This window comes from Notothenia rossii, assembly GCF_949606895.1.
Source record: "Notothenia rossii genome assembly, chromosome: 9".
NCBI classification, from domain to species: domain Eukaryota; kingdom Metazoa; phylum Chordata; class Actinopteri; order Perciformes; family Nototheniidae; genus Notothenia; species Notothenia rossii.
The window spans coordinates 5,546,078-5,562,555 of NC_136907.1; the positions used below are offsets into that span (position 1 = coordinate 5,546,078).

The window sequence follows — 16,478 nt, forward strand, 5'->3', positions numbered from 1 at the left end:
TGTGTGTATGTATATGCATGTGTGTGTGTGTGTGTGTGTGTGTGTGTGTGTATTCAAGCACGTGTGAATTTGACTATATAAAGGAAGTGCAGGTCAGAAGCTCCTAACCCCAGTCGCTCACAGACCATAAGTATGAGCACACATTGACTTTTCCTTCATTCTGCTTCCATAACAGGGGTCCTCTCCGACTCAGGGCTGAGGCTTGAAGGGGAGGGGGGTGTGTGTGTGTGTGTGTGTGTGTGTGTGTGTGTGTGTGTGTGTGTGTGTGTGTGTGTGTGTGTGTGTGTGTGTGTGTGTGTGTGTGTGTGTGTGTGTGTGTGTGTGTGTGTGTGTGTTTGTATGTGTTTGCGTGTGTGTGTGTGTGGGTGTGTGTTTGTATGTGTGTGCGTGTGTGTGTGTGTGTGTGTGTGGGGGGGGGGGGGGGACTCCAGTTACAGGAGTTGTGCAATGTTTGGACCCTCAACTGGAGACCAATGGGAACTGACCTCCCTGCCCTCTCCCAACTTATCTGCTCCTCCTTTCTCCTCTCTTCTGGTCTCTTCTCTTTTATTCTCTTCGGTCCTGTATTTTATGAAAGCAGTAACTTATGCAATTTTAATGAGATGAAGGTAAAACTATCAGGACTCTCCGGCTGAGAACAGGTATCTTCATAGAGAGATATTTCAAATTGGGACCCTCATCCAAGCCTCAGGACTACGTTTTTATTTAAAAAGTAATAATTCATGCTGTCAAAATTATCGCGTTAACGGCGGTAATACATTTTTTGAATTAATTGCGTTAACATATTTAACGCGTTTAACACATGTGCAGAATGGCCCGCCCCATACATCCCACCAGTGGCAGCGCTGGGGTAGGCTACACCCATACCAAGAAATGGCTTAGCCCCACCTTAGCCCCACCATGAAAAATGATGTTAAAGTAAGCAAAATAAAGTCCGCCAACTCGCGCCGAGTAAATTGCACAGACAGCAGTTAGTAAGATTGATTTCAGTAGCAACTTGTCTGGAAATACCGAAGACCAGAAACGGTTTTGAAAAACTTTTGTCACGTAGTGATCGTCTTCTCAATAGAACATCTTTGATAATGTCTTCTGGCCAATCAGAATCAAGATAACGGCGTGGTGTTGTTGCAGGAAGTCCCGACGGAGAATACTTTTGCTGTAGTACATCTCTATACATCGATACAACATTACGTGTTGATAGAAATCAACACGTGATGAAATAAGAACCCACGGTTTGATGATTGATAGGTGTGTGGGCTGTCTTTCATTTTGACACACAGAACAATGTTATAATAAACATACGTATGTTAAATGGATATATCCGCCTTCTTTCATTTATCTTTCCATTCCCACAACAATATACATAAAGAAATGGCATATTTTGGACATAGTTCGAATGGTGATTAATCATGATTAATTAATTTTTAAGCTGTGATTAATCTGATGTAAACATTTTCATCGTTTGACAGCCCTAGTAATAATATCAACATTGTCAAGTCAGTGTAAACTTTCAAAGATTAAAAATACTATCCTTTTACTTTTTTATTGCCCTCTATGCTGGTTATTGCAATAAAACACAATTCAAATGGTCAGGAATAACATATTATATTTTCATGTTTTACATTTTGATTAAAAAAAATCTTGTAATTTGCAGATTCAATTCTGTATTTTGATCAACTATTAAAAAGTAAGATATTATTTACATAAGTCCTAGCTGTGTCTCTAATATCAGGGGACTGCCTCGTGACGACTGCCTTCAAGAGTATTCCTCATAGAAACATGCCAAACATAAAGCCAAGTGTTGGTGTCATGTCCAAATATGTCTGGCAGCTCCAGTAGAGTTTGTTGGCAATAAGTATGTTAATGCTTTAGATGGTGAGGGGTTGCTGCTGTCACCTCCATCGCCTCCAATGTAAACAACACAAAGGCTGCAACACTCTATCCAATAAAAGCCCAAAGTGTCCAGGAAACACATTATTGACTTAACAACTCCAAAAACGCTGACACGTCGAAACCTTTATCAGGGATGAATGGGGCGCCATGTTCCATCACCAAGGACTGAACATCTTCAGGGGCAGCAAATCATTTATTTTCTTAAGCCACACCTCAGATATTTGACCTGGGAAGGGCTCCCTTCTTATTCCTTAATGTATCTCTCCTTGTGTCAAAATAATCTTTCAGATGCCATAAAATCAATTGAGATGAATATCCTTCCCCTACGACTGAATCCATGCTTTTGCTTTTTTTTTTTACGGAAAGTTAGACGTTGGATTCTGCTGCTGCAAAGTTAAATAACAATACTTTTAAATAATCTCACAGAAGTAGATCAAATCTGGAGCCAAACATTTATCTTCATCTGCATTTCTGATGGAAACACTGAAAGGTGTGTGTGTGTCAATGTGTGTGTGTCAATGTGTGTGTGTGTGTGTGTGTGTGTGTGTGTGTGTGTGTGTGTGTGTGTGTGTGTGTGTGTGTGTGTGTGTGTGTGTGTGTGTGTGTGTGTGTGTGTGTGTGTGTGTGTGTGTGTGTGTGTGTGTGTGTGTGTGTGTGTGTGTGTGTGTGTGTGTGTCAATGTGTGTGTGTCTGTGTGTGTGTGTGTGTGTGTGTGTGTGTGTGTGTGTGTGTGTGTGTGTGTGTGTGTGTGTGTGTGTGTGTGTGTGTGTGTGTGTGTGTGTGTGTGTGTGTGTGTGTGTGTGTGTGTCTGTGTGTGTCAATGTGTGTGTTTCTTCCAAAGGGTTTTTTGGAACTGTTTTAGGAAATTGCTGCGTGAGCGTTCATGGGTGTGGGCACAACGAGACATGAACCACGTACATATGTGCATGTGTGTGTGTGAATGGAGTGAGGCTGAGTGGGGCAATCCCCCCTCCCCCCACCCCAAATTCACATACACACACACCCACCCACACACATGGCCGGGGGTGTTGGAGAGGCAGCAGTGACAGAGAGGAGAGCTCTGACCCAGATAGTCTCTGTCCCACCCTCTCTCTCTCACACTCTGAAAGAAATAAGCTCAGTGGGAGTTTTCATTTCCAATGAGTCTTCATATAATTATAGATTTAAATCAGCTGGTTATGGGTTTCATTATTCTAGAAATGTCTGTCAGAAGATATTGTGGAGAAAAATCTGGCGATATAATATGTATGATGACACAGGGGTTCAATATACGGTAGATACTGTAAGCAAGGTGATTCTTATTGCAATGTTTCTAAATCAGATTTTTGGAAATATGGAACAAAGAACACGCCATCATAAGCATTCAATCTGAGCAAAAAAAATGTAGACTTTTTGGTGCATATAGGGCAATAGGTTCTGCACAGAACAGATCATGTGTTTTGAGAATCGATACAGAACCACTAAACTTTATATTACGGTACTTTAGCGTAGACCTGTGATCCCAGGGTCTAATGGCGCATTTCCACTACAGCGTTGAGTGCGGTTTGAGCGTGCCGTGCCCGGCCCGTTTTTGGTTGAGTTTCCACTTGTTTTAGTTCCGGCTAGCGGGTACTATTTCACAGTTTTCTGGCTCTCCATAATCGAGGTTCTTTCCGGGCCAACAACCGGGCTGAGTATGCTAAACTAGTGAGAGAATCGCTGGCAACCACAACAAGATGAACATATTTGACCGTGATTTAATTGTAACACACGTTTCTAAATGATGCCGAAGTAACAACATACTGATACCAGTTAGTAACAACCATGAATGAATGCTTTGACGAGTCTGCAGACAGACGGCAGGAGAAACACCTTTTAAAATGCGTGTTTTCTGAATGGAGATCTGCTAAGCTAACGCAGTATATGCTCCGTCCGTCCACACTCACAACAACGGCCTACAGACATAAATAAACCAGCGACTGTATTCTCCATGACACAGACAGTCTGTGGTTTGTACTTGTTTCACTTCTGTCTAGTTTCTGAACAGATATGAGGAGCTGTGAGCTCTGAGGGCTGACAGCTAACGGCTGATGTTGGTTTTGTGTTTCTCATTGAAGATGACGTCAAGGCTCCGCCTACATTGCGTTACTATAGTTACTACCCCAGCTACTAAACTGTAATGGAAACACAGCATAAAGTGAGCCTGGCCTAACGAGGTCTAACGAGGCCTAGCCATACCGTACTAAGCCGAGTGAGGCCCTGCAATGGAAAAGCGCCATAAGAGTACTTCAAGCTAGCTGGGGAAATGTTTTTCTTGCAAACATTTTTTCCCCGTAACCATTTTAAACTGGTTTCCAGAGTGCATACATATTTGAATATTGGGAAAACGTAAAGGTCACCTGTCCTCCAATATGATGCAAATGTGGTTTGTTTTAGCCTTCTGCCACTGAGGAAAGACCCCCTCAAAAAGTCTCTCTGATGACAACATTTGAGGTCACAGTCTCGGATTAAAGCAAAGCAACAATGATCGAGTCTGTCTTTCTGTGGTTTACAGATGTCTATGATCACTCACATCATGTTTTAATATACTTGATCACACAGCTGTAAAAACGATGAAGACATAAAACAGGCCTTAACAGACACACACAAAACTTGAAGTCTATGTTAACCTTTATTTGTATCAGTGTATTCCTTTAGGTTTGAATACCCTCTATGTTTGGACAGCCCTCCTCCTGTCAGGTCTCCATCTCTTCCGTCTTTCTACTGCCATCTACTTTTCTGAGATGAATGTATTCGAATGCATGGTCCTTGTTGAAATAAATACATAATAATAACGTTCACTGACCCACGACAGAACAAAGCAAAACAACAAAAGATACTTACATGTTTCTGTTAAATCGCTTAATGGACGATCCACATGCAGACGTATTGTTTTATTCTAGATCATATTTCAAAGATAGTTGCAAGGGTTTGAATCCCAGAGCAGGACACAGACAGTGAATGCCCCCTCCCCCCCCCCCCCCCCGTCCCCCGTCCCCAGTAACAGACTGCTTGTTGTGAGCGGGTGTGAATGTGTGGCCCGTGAGAGGATGAAGCAGAGTGTTCAGTTCACGCTCAGTGAGTCTCAGTGGGTAAAAATAGATTTCTCAAATGTGGAATTGATCGGCCTGTTTGAGGCCCAGAGAAAGATCCTCTAGTGGACGGCTGCAGAACAACACTACAATAGTTTCAACGACACACAGGGAACTGTATTCAACTTTTATGCATTTGAGGCAGCACTAAAACACACTCTGCAGTCGGTGTGAACACCTGAAGAGCACTAGCTTCTTTTATTCAACCACTCAAGGAATTATTAAGGACTTCTTGTCATTGTTCGTGATGTCAAGAGTACTAATTCAAACTGTATAAATAGTTAATATTTAACATAAATCCAATCTGTTTTCCCATATAGTGTTTGACTGCAGGACTTAAAGCATTACAGTTCTGAGATTCAGAATCAGAATAATTGGAACACGTATATGTCAAGTCAAATGTAAAACCTTTTAAGACCTTTTTTAAGACCCTCTCCATACATTTTTAAGACCTCATCGCCACTTCGAGTTTCAACCGGTTACCTTGGCGACACACTTTACCTCACAATTACTATATACAGTATTGATTGTCCTTCCTCCTTATCTTCCAACCATTTGCGGTATTTTTGGATCTATAAATATTTTTGGAACTTTAAGTATTTTTGGAATTTACGGTATTTTTGGAACTGTAAGTATATTTAAATTGATTAATCAACTTTTAATACTTTTTAAGACCCCGCGGACACCCTGTGGAAGAAAATATTGAGTTTGTGGCCGTTTCTCCGTTTTGGAATAAATAAATACATACAAAATAGAATAACAATATATATGTATAGGTTAAAATAAAAACAGTCATACAATATAAAATCAAATAAAAACAGTTATATAAATATAGCAGGATAATAAATATATAATATCAAACCAAATAAAATAGAGATATTTTAAATAGAAAGGAAAATAAAATATATATGTCAAACTTAAAGTGGACCTATCATGCTATATTTGAATAATATATTGTAGGGCCATACCTATATAACACATGTCTGTCATGTTTTTCTTTTTTGAAAATACCAAACAGATCCTGCATTTTAGCCATTTCGCTCTATTTGCTCTTTTCCAGCCCTGTTTTTGCAAGGGCTGATTCTGTGGCAAATGAGCTGCAGCTGACCACGCCCCCCTGCAAAGGAGGGGGGCGTGGCACGAGCGTCATGTTGCCATGCTTTTGCCATGCTGTTGCCATGCTGTTGCCATGCTGTTGCCATGCTGTTGCCATGCTGTTGCCGTGCTGTTACCATGCTGTTACCATGCCACGGCAACCTCTCATTCCCCTGATAGGTGGAGAGTTGCCCATATAGGCGGAGTACCCCGTTTCTGACATCAGAGAATTTTCAAATCTGGATCAGTCTGTATCAGATCCGTTGCAGCCCCGTTTTTAGAGATTTGGGTATGGAGGAAAAAAGAGAGGGTTGTGTTTTCTGACACTTGGTGAGTTCCCTGACACACCGGGGACACATATTCATGTATAGAAGATGTACAAAAGTGCATTTTGAATGAAAGGTCCCCTTTAATGTAAAATAAAATAGAATAAAACAATGTCATGGACACAATAAGTAATCGACAAAATATCCAATTAAAAATGTAATAAAACATTGAATAAGAATACTTACAAAGAGAGGTTGAAGTGCACATTGTACTTCAAAGTATAGCATGTTTATAACAATATATACAGTGGTGTATTAGCATTAATAAGCTGTTAATGCTGCACTGCACAGTATATTACTTCCAAATCCAAACAGGCAGAATCTTCATTAGATTGTTGACTAGTAGTGGTCAGAATCAGAGAAAGTAATCCTCAGGGTCAGAGAGAGGTTAGGTTAGAGAGAGAGACTGTCTGTCCTCTGTCTCTGTCTCTGTCTCTCTCTCTCTCTCTCCCCCCCCCTCCCCTCCTCCCCCACCCTCACTTCCTGTGGTGGGATCAGAGGCAGGGTCACACCCACCCCACCCTTTTTATTCCTGGAACGTCACAGTGGGACCCCTGCTCTCCTCTCTTTCTCACACACACACACACACACACACACACACACACACACACACACACACACACACAGACACACACACACACACACACACACACACACACACACACACACACACACACACACACACACACACAGACACACACACACACACACACACACACACACACACACACACACACACACACACACACACACACACACACACACACACACACACACACACACACACACACACACACACACACACACCTTCCTTCCCCTTGACTGCCTTTTTTCTAGCAGTGGATCAAGTTGGATTTGCAAGAGCTTCTCAGTGTTTGCTTCTTTCTGTTTCCTGGGTGTGGTTTTTTATCCGGCAGAAAGTTCAGACGACTTAACATTTCAATTTGGTGTGTTTTTCCTGTGATCTACTGCTTACATATCTCCGTCTGAACTCCACCTAGCCTGAGCTCCACATTAGATCTAAACAAACGCTGAGGAATTATTCCCAAATCCTCTTGGATCCAGGTCTGCCGACAGCACTTTATTCCCCCTATACAGAAATATGTGGAGCAGATTTATTCTGGACTCTGTAAACAAGATACCCAACGTGTCGAAAGGTCTTTATTAGGTTTCTGAATCTGAAATGGTTGCTGCCTTTAACAACTAAGATGTGTGTGGGTTAAGATCAAACATGGAGAATATCAAACTCCTGACCGGCTGCAGGTTTGACAGCCTGTAAAAAGTTTGCAGCTTCTTCAAAGCCGCTGCTGGAGTTTTGCCCTTGATCTGTGCCGTTTTTTTCCAGCAGACAAAAACAAATCCTCCCTCCTGAAGACTGTCTGACTCACCTAAAAATGTCAACAATGACGCTCTCCCAACTAAAAGACGCGCTTCGTATCATGCCTAACTGTCAAAAGCAAAGTCTGATTTATTCTACATTTGCAAAAATCCCAGCAGAGGCTCTATTATGCCTGTGGTATATAGGTTTTTGTGAATGGAAATGATCTGCAAAGACTAAACTCCCTGTGTTCGCTCCAGGGGGCGTTTCTAATTGTCTCCATTGGGTACATTTACATCTTGATGAGACATTAACAGGAGGTGATGAGGATGTCTCATAGATGATGGGAAGCCATTTTTATTCATGCTACCTCCTCAGTACTGAGAGTGCAGGTTCAACATGAAAGGCAGAGAAAATAGGCCAGAGGCAAACATATGCTAATGAGAACAGTTTGGTAACCAATCCCCTAAAAACTGATGTGAAAGAAAGAAAACATTTCAGAAGAATAAGACCCCCATTTACACGCATTCCGTTTGCAGATCTATCCACCTTGGGACCCGTTATCGTTTGCGGGGTCCGTTTCCGTGGTTCCGTTACGGCCTCGTGTGAACGAACGCGAGAGAAAAGTAGCAGATACATACAACCCGTTTCGTTCTCGTGTAAACACCGCCTAAGAGAAGGAACATATTTTACAGGAGGTTCAGATTTGTTCTCTGCACATCCTGTTCAATTCTTGGAATCCACAGACTTCAACATGTTTCACTCATACAGCTAGCATTTGCATACAGCCACATATGTTACGGGAGTGCTGCATACGTTTCCTGTACTGTCCCTCAGTGATGAAAAAAGTACTTAAAGGGCCCATGTCATGCTTTTCCGGTTATCACCGTCCCGTTGTTTGTTATGAAGGTTTTGTAAACGGTCTGCAGAGTCACAAACCCTCAAAGTACACCCTGTAGTGAGTAAAACTCTAACACAGAGAAGACCTGTCTATGCTGCCCCAGAACGCCTCGTTGGGGATTTCTCTTTTTCCATTGTTTGCTTCCTGGGTTCTGTGACGTGTGAACACCCAAATCAACAACAAATGACCGGATTGGCCCAAATGGACCAATCCGAGGAGCCCCTCACACACCAGGACCCCTTGGCTAACTAACAGGGAGTCCCATTGACTTGCATAGAGCTCCCTGAACGCTGGCAATAGACGAGTTGGGGCGTTGGAGAAATGCTCTCTGCAGACCCATTCTCTCAGCGTTAGAAACCTTTTTCTTACTCAATATCAAGCCACACTTATTGTTTTTAGTTCGGCTGTGAGTGTTTGTGTGCTCAGGATGAGTTTCGCTTGTTCTCGCTGTATCGCTGACCCGGAAACCTGTCCGCTCCTCGCAGCAGCGAGCCTCGCAACGTCCTGACCAATCAGAGCACACTGGGCTCACAGGGAGGGAGGGGGGCAGGAGCTCCAACAAGCCGTTTAGGACAGAGAGTGAATACACATACTATACAGAGATGCTGGATGAGAAACCAATGTGAGTTTGGAACATTGAACAATTTAATTCTATTCTAGTCGACCTCAACAATGGAAACATGATCAGTAGAAATGGCCATGACATGGGACCTTTAAATAAAAGTAACATTTAAAATACTGTGGTTCAAGTTAATGTCCAGCATTCAATGTCTTACTTAAGTACAAAAGTATGAGCATGAAAACATACTCAAAGTACCAAAAGTAAAGAAAATTGTTATTGAAAATGGCCCATCATATAACGTATATATTAAGGGTTATTGATGCATTACTGTGTTCATCACAAAGGAGGCTCTCATTTGACTTACTTTATAAACTGCTGCTGGATATCTTAACCAATAATTACACCAACACATGTGTATTTATTAGTGATTTATATTTAGTTTTAGTTAATAATCTGTATCTGTAAAGTTACTTAAGTACAGTTTGAGTAAACTTGATCACATTAGACTTCTGGTCTCTCTAGACACATCATCTTAACTCTGTATACAGGAAGCTTATTTCATTTATTTGATGTAAAGTAAAAGTAGTACAGGAAAGCCACACCTTGCAAGAATTAATAATTGATGACCATTTAAAATCAACTGTGGTTGGAATTCATCTTGGTGTGTGAATAAAATAAATCAATAGATTCACTATATTTCGCTGCAATGCATTGTGGTCCGTTTTCTGCTCCTGTTGTCATAGAAATGGGATGTAGGTCTGCTCTCAGAATAAATGGCACATTTCCTAAGCCTGATGTTACGCTCATTTGCTCAGATAGCAACATCTGCTCTTGAATTCATTTGTAGCTATTGTTGTTTGTTGTTGTTCCTGCAAGAGGCCACACAACAAGGACATATAAAGTAAATTATGGGAGGGGATACTCTGATATATTTAAGGGGGGTTGTTTGTAATTTGAGACCCTGGTTGCCGGTTGGGGGGAAGGTGTGGCATGGAGCTGCATTTACCTTTGTTTAGAGACACAGAGGGGGCTCTGTCCCACCACAATGGGGCTGAGAGACCAGCATGTGTCCTCTGGTTGGTTGGGTGTGTGCGTGCGTGCGTGCGTGCGTGCGTGCGTGCGTGCGTGTGTGTGTGTGTGTGTGTGTGTGTGTGTCTCTGTGGGAGGGGTGGAATTGCAGCCACACCCATACTGATTGGCTGAGGCCACACCTCACTGTGGAATCCATTGCTGGGTCACATGTAGGCCTGCATCAGTCTCTCTGAACAGGATACAGTCAGAACATGGATTAAAGCTCTTGTTAGAGTCACTGGATTTAACCTCAAGGCTTCTCTCAGCACTGGATTTGATTTAAAGAAGGAATATCAGCTTTGTGACAATGTTTATTACCAAAGTCTGGAGTACAGTAAGTCATTTGTTTATTTTTGCCACACTGAAGGAACTCTGGATGCCTTAAAACTAGAATTGTCCTCTAAGGCCAATTCAATGGTCCTGGTTTGTCCTGTTTCCTGTTGAGAAGCCGTTTGATGTTGGTGTTACGACTTCATTCAATTGTTGTCGCCTACTTAGGTGTGGTTCAAGGGGATGCAACACAAATCATCTGCCTGGCAATGTAAACGAAAGGTAGACATAGTTTGTGTATTGGAGGAGTAATATACTGAATGCTAAAGGTATTCTTTAATTGAATAATGTACACAATCTACCAATCTACCATTTGATTAGGAATGAATTCCCAGAGGCACGTGGTAGCAAAGGTGTTTACTGTATCTCCCACGATAAGCAGTGTTCTGAGTGCAGACAGGAAGTACTTTTGTATCTTTACTGTGAGAAAGCTGTGAACACATTTCACCATCACTTCCTGTCTATATCTTGCTCACACAGGAAGTCACGATCAGTACTGAGTTTGCTGGATTGGTCAGTGTCACGTTGTGCTTCAGTGTGATTAGGTTAAGACACACATCCAGATGTTTCTGCTGGTGTTTGTTCATGTCAGTTTCACAACATCAGCACTTAGACGTCACTAAACTCACAGGTTTGCTTTTTCTGAAGAAAAAAAAAGCTTCCACTGACACGCTGCCTGTAACCACATTCACATCAGCAACAGCTGAGCCTCAAGAGGAAGACAAAAAATCAGAAGGGAAGTCATCTGTTTTACAACTTCCACAAGACCAGAGCAGCAGTTTTTAACTGTAGGTCACGACCCCCGGTGTCAGTCTGTCTGCCGAGGAGAACACAAGACATAGATCTGATTTCACATCTCAAGTGGTGTTCGCGTTCCTGTTTTAACTGCTATTACATTAACACAAAAACCATGAATCATCACCACATTTCATTTAACACCCTTTCAAACTGTACATATTGTATCAGACTACTGGTATACATGAAACACTGCAGTAAATATATAAAGAACAGACACTGAACATGTAGTGTGTGTGCCAGGTGTGATCCATGTGGGGGGAGGGGCACATAAGAGCGGGAAATGTATCAAATTGTTATGTGTGTGTGTGTGCCAGGTGTGATTCACATTGGGGGATGGGCACATAAGGGGGGGACACATCTATAGTGTGTGTGTGTGTGTGTGTGTGTGTGTGTGTGTGTGTGTGTGTTTTATCTGATCCGGATGGTTACTAATTCCTTTTCTTCATGGCGGGAACACCATGAGTGTTTCAAAGTTGACTAAATCATCCAGAATCCAATGAAAGTGGTGATCAGCAATTGTATATGTTCAAATGTCTACTGTGAAGGATATCAGAAAGCCTTAATGCAATCGAATGTAAAACAAAAAAGTTATGATTGATGAAAGTAGTAAATCGGTCAGATTTGACACGAAGACAACAGGAGGGTTAAAAAAAAATGTAGTCAAAATATGGAAAATGACACATCATTTAAGTAATTCTGCAGCGTCAAATTTCCTCGTTAAGCCAAATATTCAAGTTGAACGGACGGGTCTTGAACAGAAGATTTGATTTTCATCATTTAAATCATATCTTGGCTCTCCAGAAAGCTTGCTCTTCTTTACATGATATATTCTGTTGTTATCATAATACTCTATTCATAGTACAGAATATGTTCCCACGGCTAGAATCACCGCCTGTTGGCAATCTGTTTCAAAACCACAGGCAGACTGAAACTGTGTGGATGTTTTAAACAATTCTCACTTTGTTTGGATTCCTTTGATCCAGCAACTGTAATAATTGTTTGGGATGTTGGTTATTGTAGTTATGTAACAGTTGATTGCCTACACTCGAATATGTTATATTTGGCCTGAAAGGGAAACACTGTACTGTTCTCAGTGTTCTGTATAAGTACAGAGACCCAAGTATCTAATATATTGTCAGTGTAAAGCACGCATTGATTCTTTATGATAGAAATAATGGACATTGTTAACTTACCTCTTAAGAATTCATTTTGCAATTAGCTAATTCTAAGAAATAATCTTACATTGAATTTGGTCTGAAAAAGGAAGTGGACATGGAGGGAAAATGGAGACAGAAAAGGCAGAGAAGGGGTGTGTGCATTTCTAGAAGTGTGTGTGTGTTGAGTCCCTCTGCCTCGGCACTCCCCACCTCTCTCTCTCTCTCTCTCTCTCTCTCTCTCTCTCTCTGTCTCGCTCTTCATGCATGTGTGTGTCTCTCTCGCTCGGCTTCCAGAAAAGGGTGTGTCTGCCTGCCTGCACTGAAAGGGAGGGAGGGGTCAGTTCACGGCTACTCCTCCCTGCTCTCCCTCTCGCTCTCTGTTATTTCTCTTTCGCTCTCATTCCCTCACTGGCAGCCTCAGGATTAGGCCTTTTGTCTCTCTCTCTCTGTGCCTTTCATTTTCTATCTTTTTTTAAAAGCAGCATGTGTGTGTGTTTTTACCCCCCTCTTCTGGCAGATTTTTGAGAAGAAGGCTTTTCATTTAGCCATCTTTGAGCACAGAGGTAATGCTTGTAGACCAATCTCTAGCATTTCCTGCCTCTCCTACCTGTCTTCCTCCTCACATGTTCTTTCTTCCTCTCCCCCTGGCCCACTTGATTCCTCATTCCTTCTTCAAACCCTTTAGCAAACCCCCTCCTTTCACCCTCTCCTCTGGCCTGGAAGTTTTGCCTTTTTTCCACATTGTTCTCACCCTTCCTTCCCCTGTTTTTCTCTGCCATGTTTTCCCCAACCCCCTCCTCAACCTCCTCCTTCCTCGGTCGACCCCTCTCACCTTGTTTCTTCTTCTCCTCCTCCTCTAGTGCCAGTCAACTCCTAAGCAGAAGAAGAGTGCCGCCGGCGGCCAGAGGAAGCAGAGGAGCTCGAGGAGCAACCTGAAGAAACAACAACCACCGCCATCAGCATCACCACCGGAGGAGGAGGAGGACAAGCAGGAGGAAGAGGAGGAGCCGGCCACCAGGCCTCGGCCGCAAAAGGAGGACGAGGAGGAGGAGGAAGAGGAGGAGGAGGAGGAGGAAGTGGCGACACGCTCTGTGAAGGCGGAGGAGGAAGTAGGCGAGGAAGTGGGCGAGGAAGTGGCGACACGCTCTGTGAAGGCGGAGGAGGAGGAGGTGGCAGTCATGCCCTCGGTACAGATCAAACCAGAGCCGGAGGAGATGGAGTGCACGGTGAGGAGGGGGAGGGATGTGATTGGCTGATAGATTAGAGGAGGGTGGACAGTTAGATGGAGGAGGGTGTGATCATGTCAGGTTAAACACTGGAGGATTTATTTATGTGTGAGTGATGAAGCAGCAGGATGATACAACACAGGAAGTCCAGTCTGAGTGACAGATGTGTTTGATGCGTTCACTCTGCACTACAGTCAAATCCATTCGATTAGATATACTTTATTGATTCCAAATTGGGACGTGTTTGGTCACAGAAGCGTGTGAACAAGACATTGCACATGAATACAAAAAAATACACATCAAAATTGATAGATTGATAGATATATACTTTATTTAGGTGCATTATTTGGTCACAGCGGCATTTTGACTGTCAATGTACAATTATTTCAACATCTCTTAAATATCAGTCTATTAAGGGACGGACACACAGTGTACTAGATACATTAAAATGTTGTTCACAGCAGCTTTTAGTTAAAAGTAAAATACTTCCTGTGACGTAGTGTGTGTAGGCTACAACACAAGGAAATAAACATGAATAGAAAATATATAAACATGTCAACAGTGAACGTTATATATCTATTGAGTTCGTCTTTATCGAATACACAACGTAAATATAGAGAATAAGTTAGAAAACACTCTGAGGAATGTGCACTTCATTAAACAATGTGAAATTGCATCAGGTTATATTTCTTTATGTCGGATGAGCCCTTTGGCTGCAGTTCCTTTGAATGAGGCGAGCTTTTCCCCCGTGCAGCGTTGTGCGTGTGAACACAGCCAGACTATGATCTGATCAGCTTTAAGTCGCTTAAGATGTCTGATGAACCTCCACACCCTGACCGTCCGTGATCAACTCTGTTAAACACTTCTAGGCTTTAGAGAAGCGTGAACACAGGTCTAGAAACTAACTGCACATAACAGTGGCAGTACTGATTTACCCTCAGCACCCCACATGGGATTACAATGATATTTTAAACACATCTTCAGTTCTTTCACATTCACAGCAGTGGGTAAAACATAAAATATTCTGATTTACAGAACACACAGAAACAGAGCTTGCAGGTTATCATTAACTCTTGTGCAAATAGTACTCATATTTGACCTCATGCAACCCAGTGGAAATCGCTTCTTGCCATTAATTCCTACTAAGTTTAACTGTGCTCAAAAACCCTCTCAATCAGAGAACTTTAGACCGTAAGTAAGTCTGAAAAGGGCCTAAAACCAGGGTTTCTTCCTGATAATCTCTGCTGAAATAATGTGTGCATTACGGCCTGGCATGATGAGCACAGTGTGCAGCTCTCCTCCTCTCTTAAGCCCCAAAGAAAAGGGCGTTGTCACATCTGATTGGCCGGGAGGGGAAATGCTAAGCTGCTCTCAATTCTTAATTAGCAGCAAACAGGTGATCTGAATCCGATCAGTTCAGGGAACATGACGACGTTCAGCTGAAATGAATACAGAGGGAAATGCCTGAGATGAAAGCATTGCTATACTAAAGTTAAGATATTAACAGTGACCTCTATTCCGTCTTTTAAATGTAAAAGATTCTCAAACTTGATCGTAGAATGTGAGTTGTGGCATTAACGGAGACCAAATACAGAGCAAATATCCCATACATTTGTTCTTTCAGAGCGCGGAAAGGAAATTGTCAAGCTATATACCATCAGTTGTTTGTTGTGAGTTGATATGAATGTAACTGAGTGTGGTAAATAGGCAGGAAACAAGCTTCTCATATCAATGGCAGACTGGACTGATCAAATTAAACAAATCCAAATAATTTTATATCAGACTTGATGCTATTTGCAAATACCGTTTTATTGTTGATACAAATGATATGATGTTGTGAGGAAACCTGTGATTTACAGACTTCTTTGCATTGTCCAGTTAATTATTTCCCCCATTAATAATCTATAAAATGTGGGAAAATAATGAAAAATGGATGCCGCAGTTTCCCAGAGCCAAGAGGCGCCTTCACACCGGAGTACTTTTACCTGTACTTTTCCCGTTTAGTTCCGTTAGTGCCTGGATTTTTGCGTTCACACCAAAAAGAGAACTTGTACCCCCATTTGTAGTGCCTGCTAGAGAGGTGGGACTATCCTGGGGAGAAAAAAGTAGCAATTTCTGATTGGCTGGGCGAATTGTAAACCACGCCCCGTAAAACTCTGAAAAGTTTTGTGAAGCCGCCATTGTATTTGCTGGCATTAGCATTAGCATTAGCCCCGCGCACCAACAGAGAGAGAATAATTTATGGCAACACAAAACACAAAACATTGGCTTCAGTAGAAGCTGCTGGGAGTCCCAGGGAGTCCCAGCAGCTTCTACTGAAGCCAGTCCCCAACTCCGGGGACTTCCGGCCGGGGACTTCGGGTGGCAGTATACGCCGTGAAGTGGTTTGTGGCCTGCCAGTAAACCCAAAGCAGAAGAAGAAGAAGTGACGTCAGCGGCTTCATTTGCCTAATCCTACCACAGGAACTCATTCCGGTGTGAACGAGATCTGTACTTAGTTCCATGGGGGCAAGTGCAGCAAAGTACTTGGTGTGAAAGCAGCTAAGATAATAATGGCTGGTTTGCTTGATAAATGATCAATCCATTAGACCCAACTGGAAGTTTGTACAATGGACAGACCAGTATTACATAGCTGGAAAGTGAAGGAGAGCCTTTGAGCAAAGCATTAAACCCCTTACAACTCCAGCTCGC

General features: G+C 42.4%; 1 protein-coding gene across 2 annotated transcripts in view; it reads left to right on the forward strand.

Moving 5' to 3' along the window:
- Window positions 1-16,478, forward strand: part of klf8 (Kruppel like factor 8) — a 69,619-nt gene that overhangs the window by 19,721 nt on the left and 33,420 nt on the right. For both annotated transcript variants that reach the window (XM_079647162.1, XM_079647161.1), the window contains exon 2: window positions 13,422-13,787. In XM_079647162.1, the coding sequence (XP_079503288.1) occupies window positions 13,422-13,787 (366 nt within the window). The remainder of the gene's footprint in view (window positions 1-13,421; window positions 13,788-16,478) is intronic.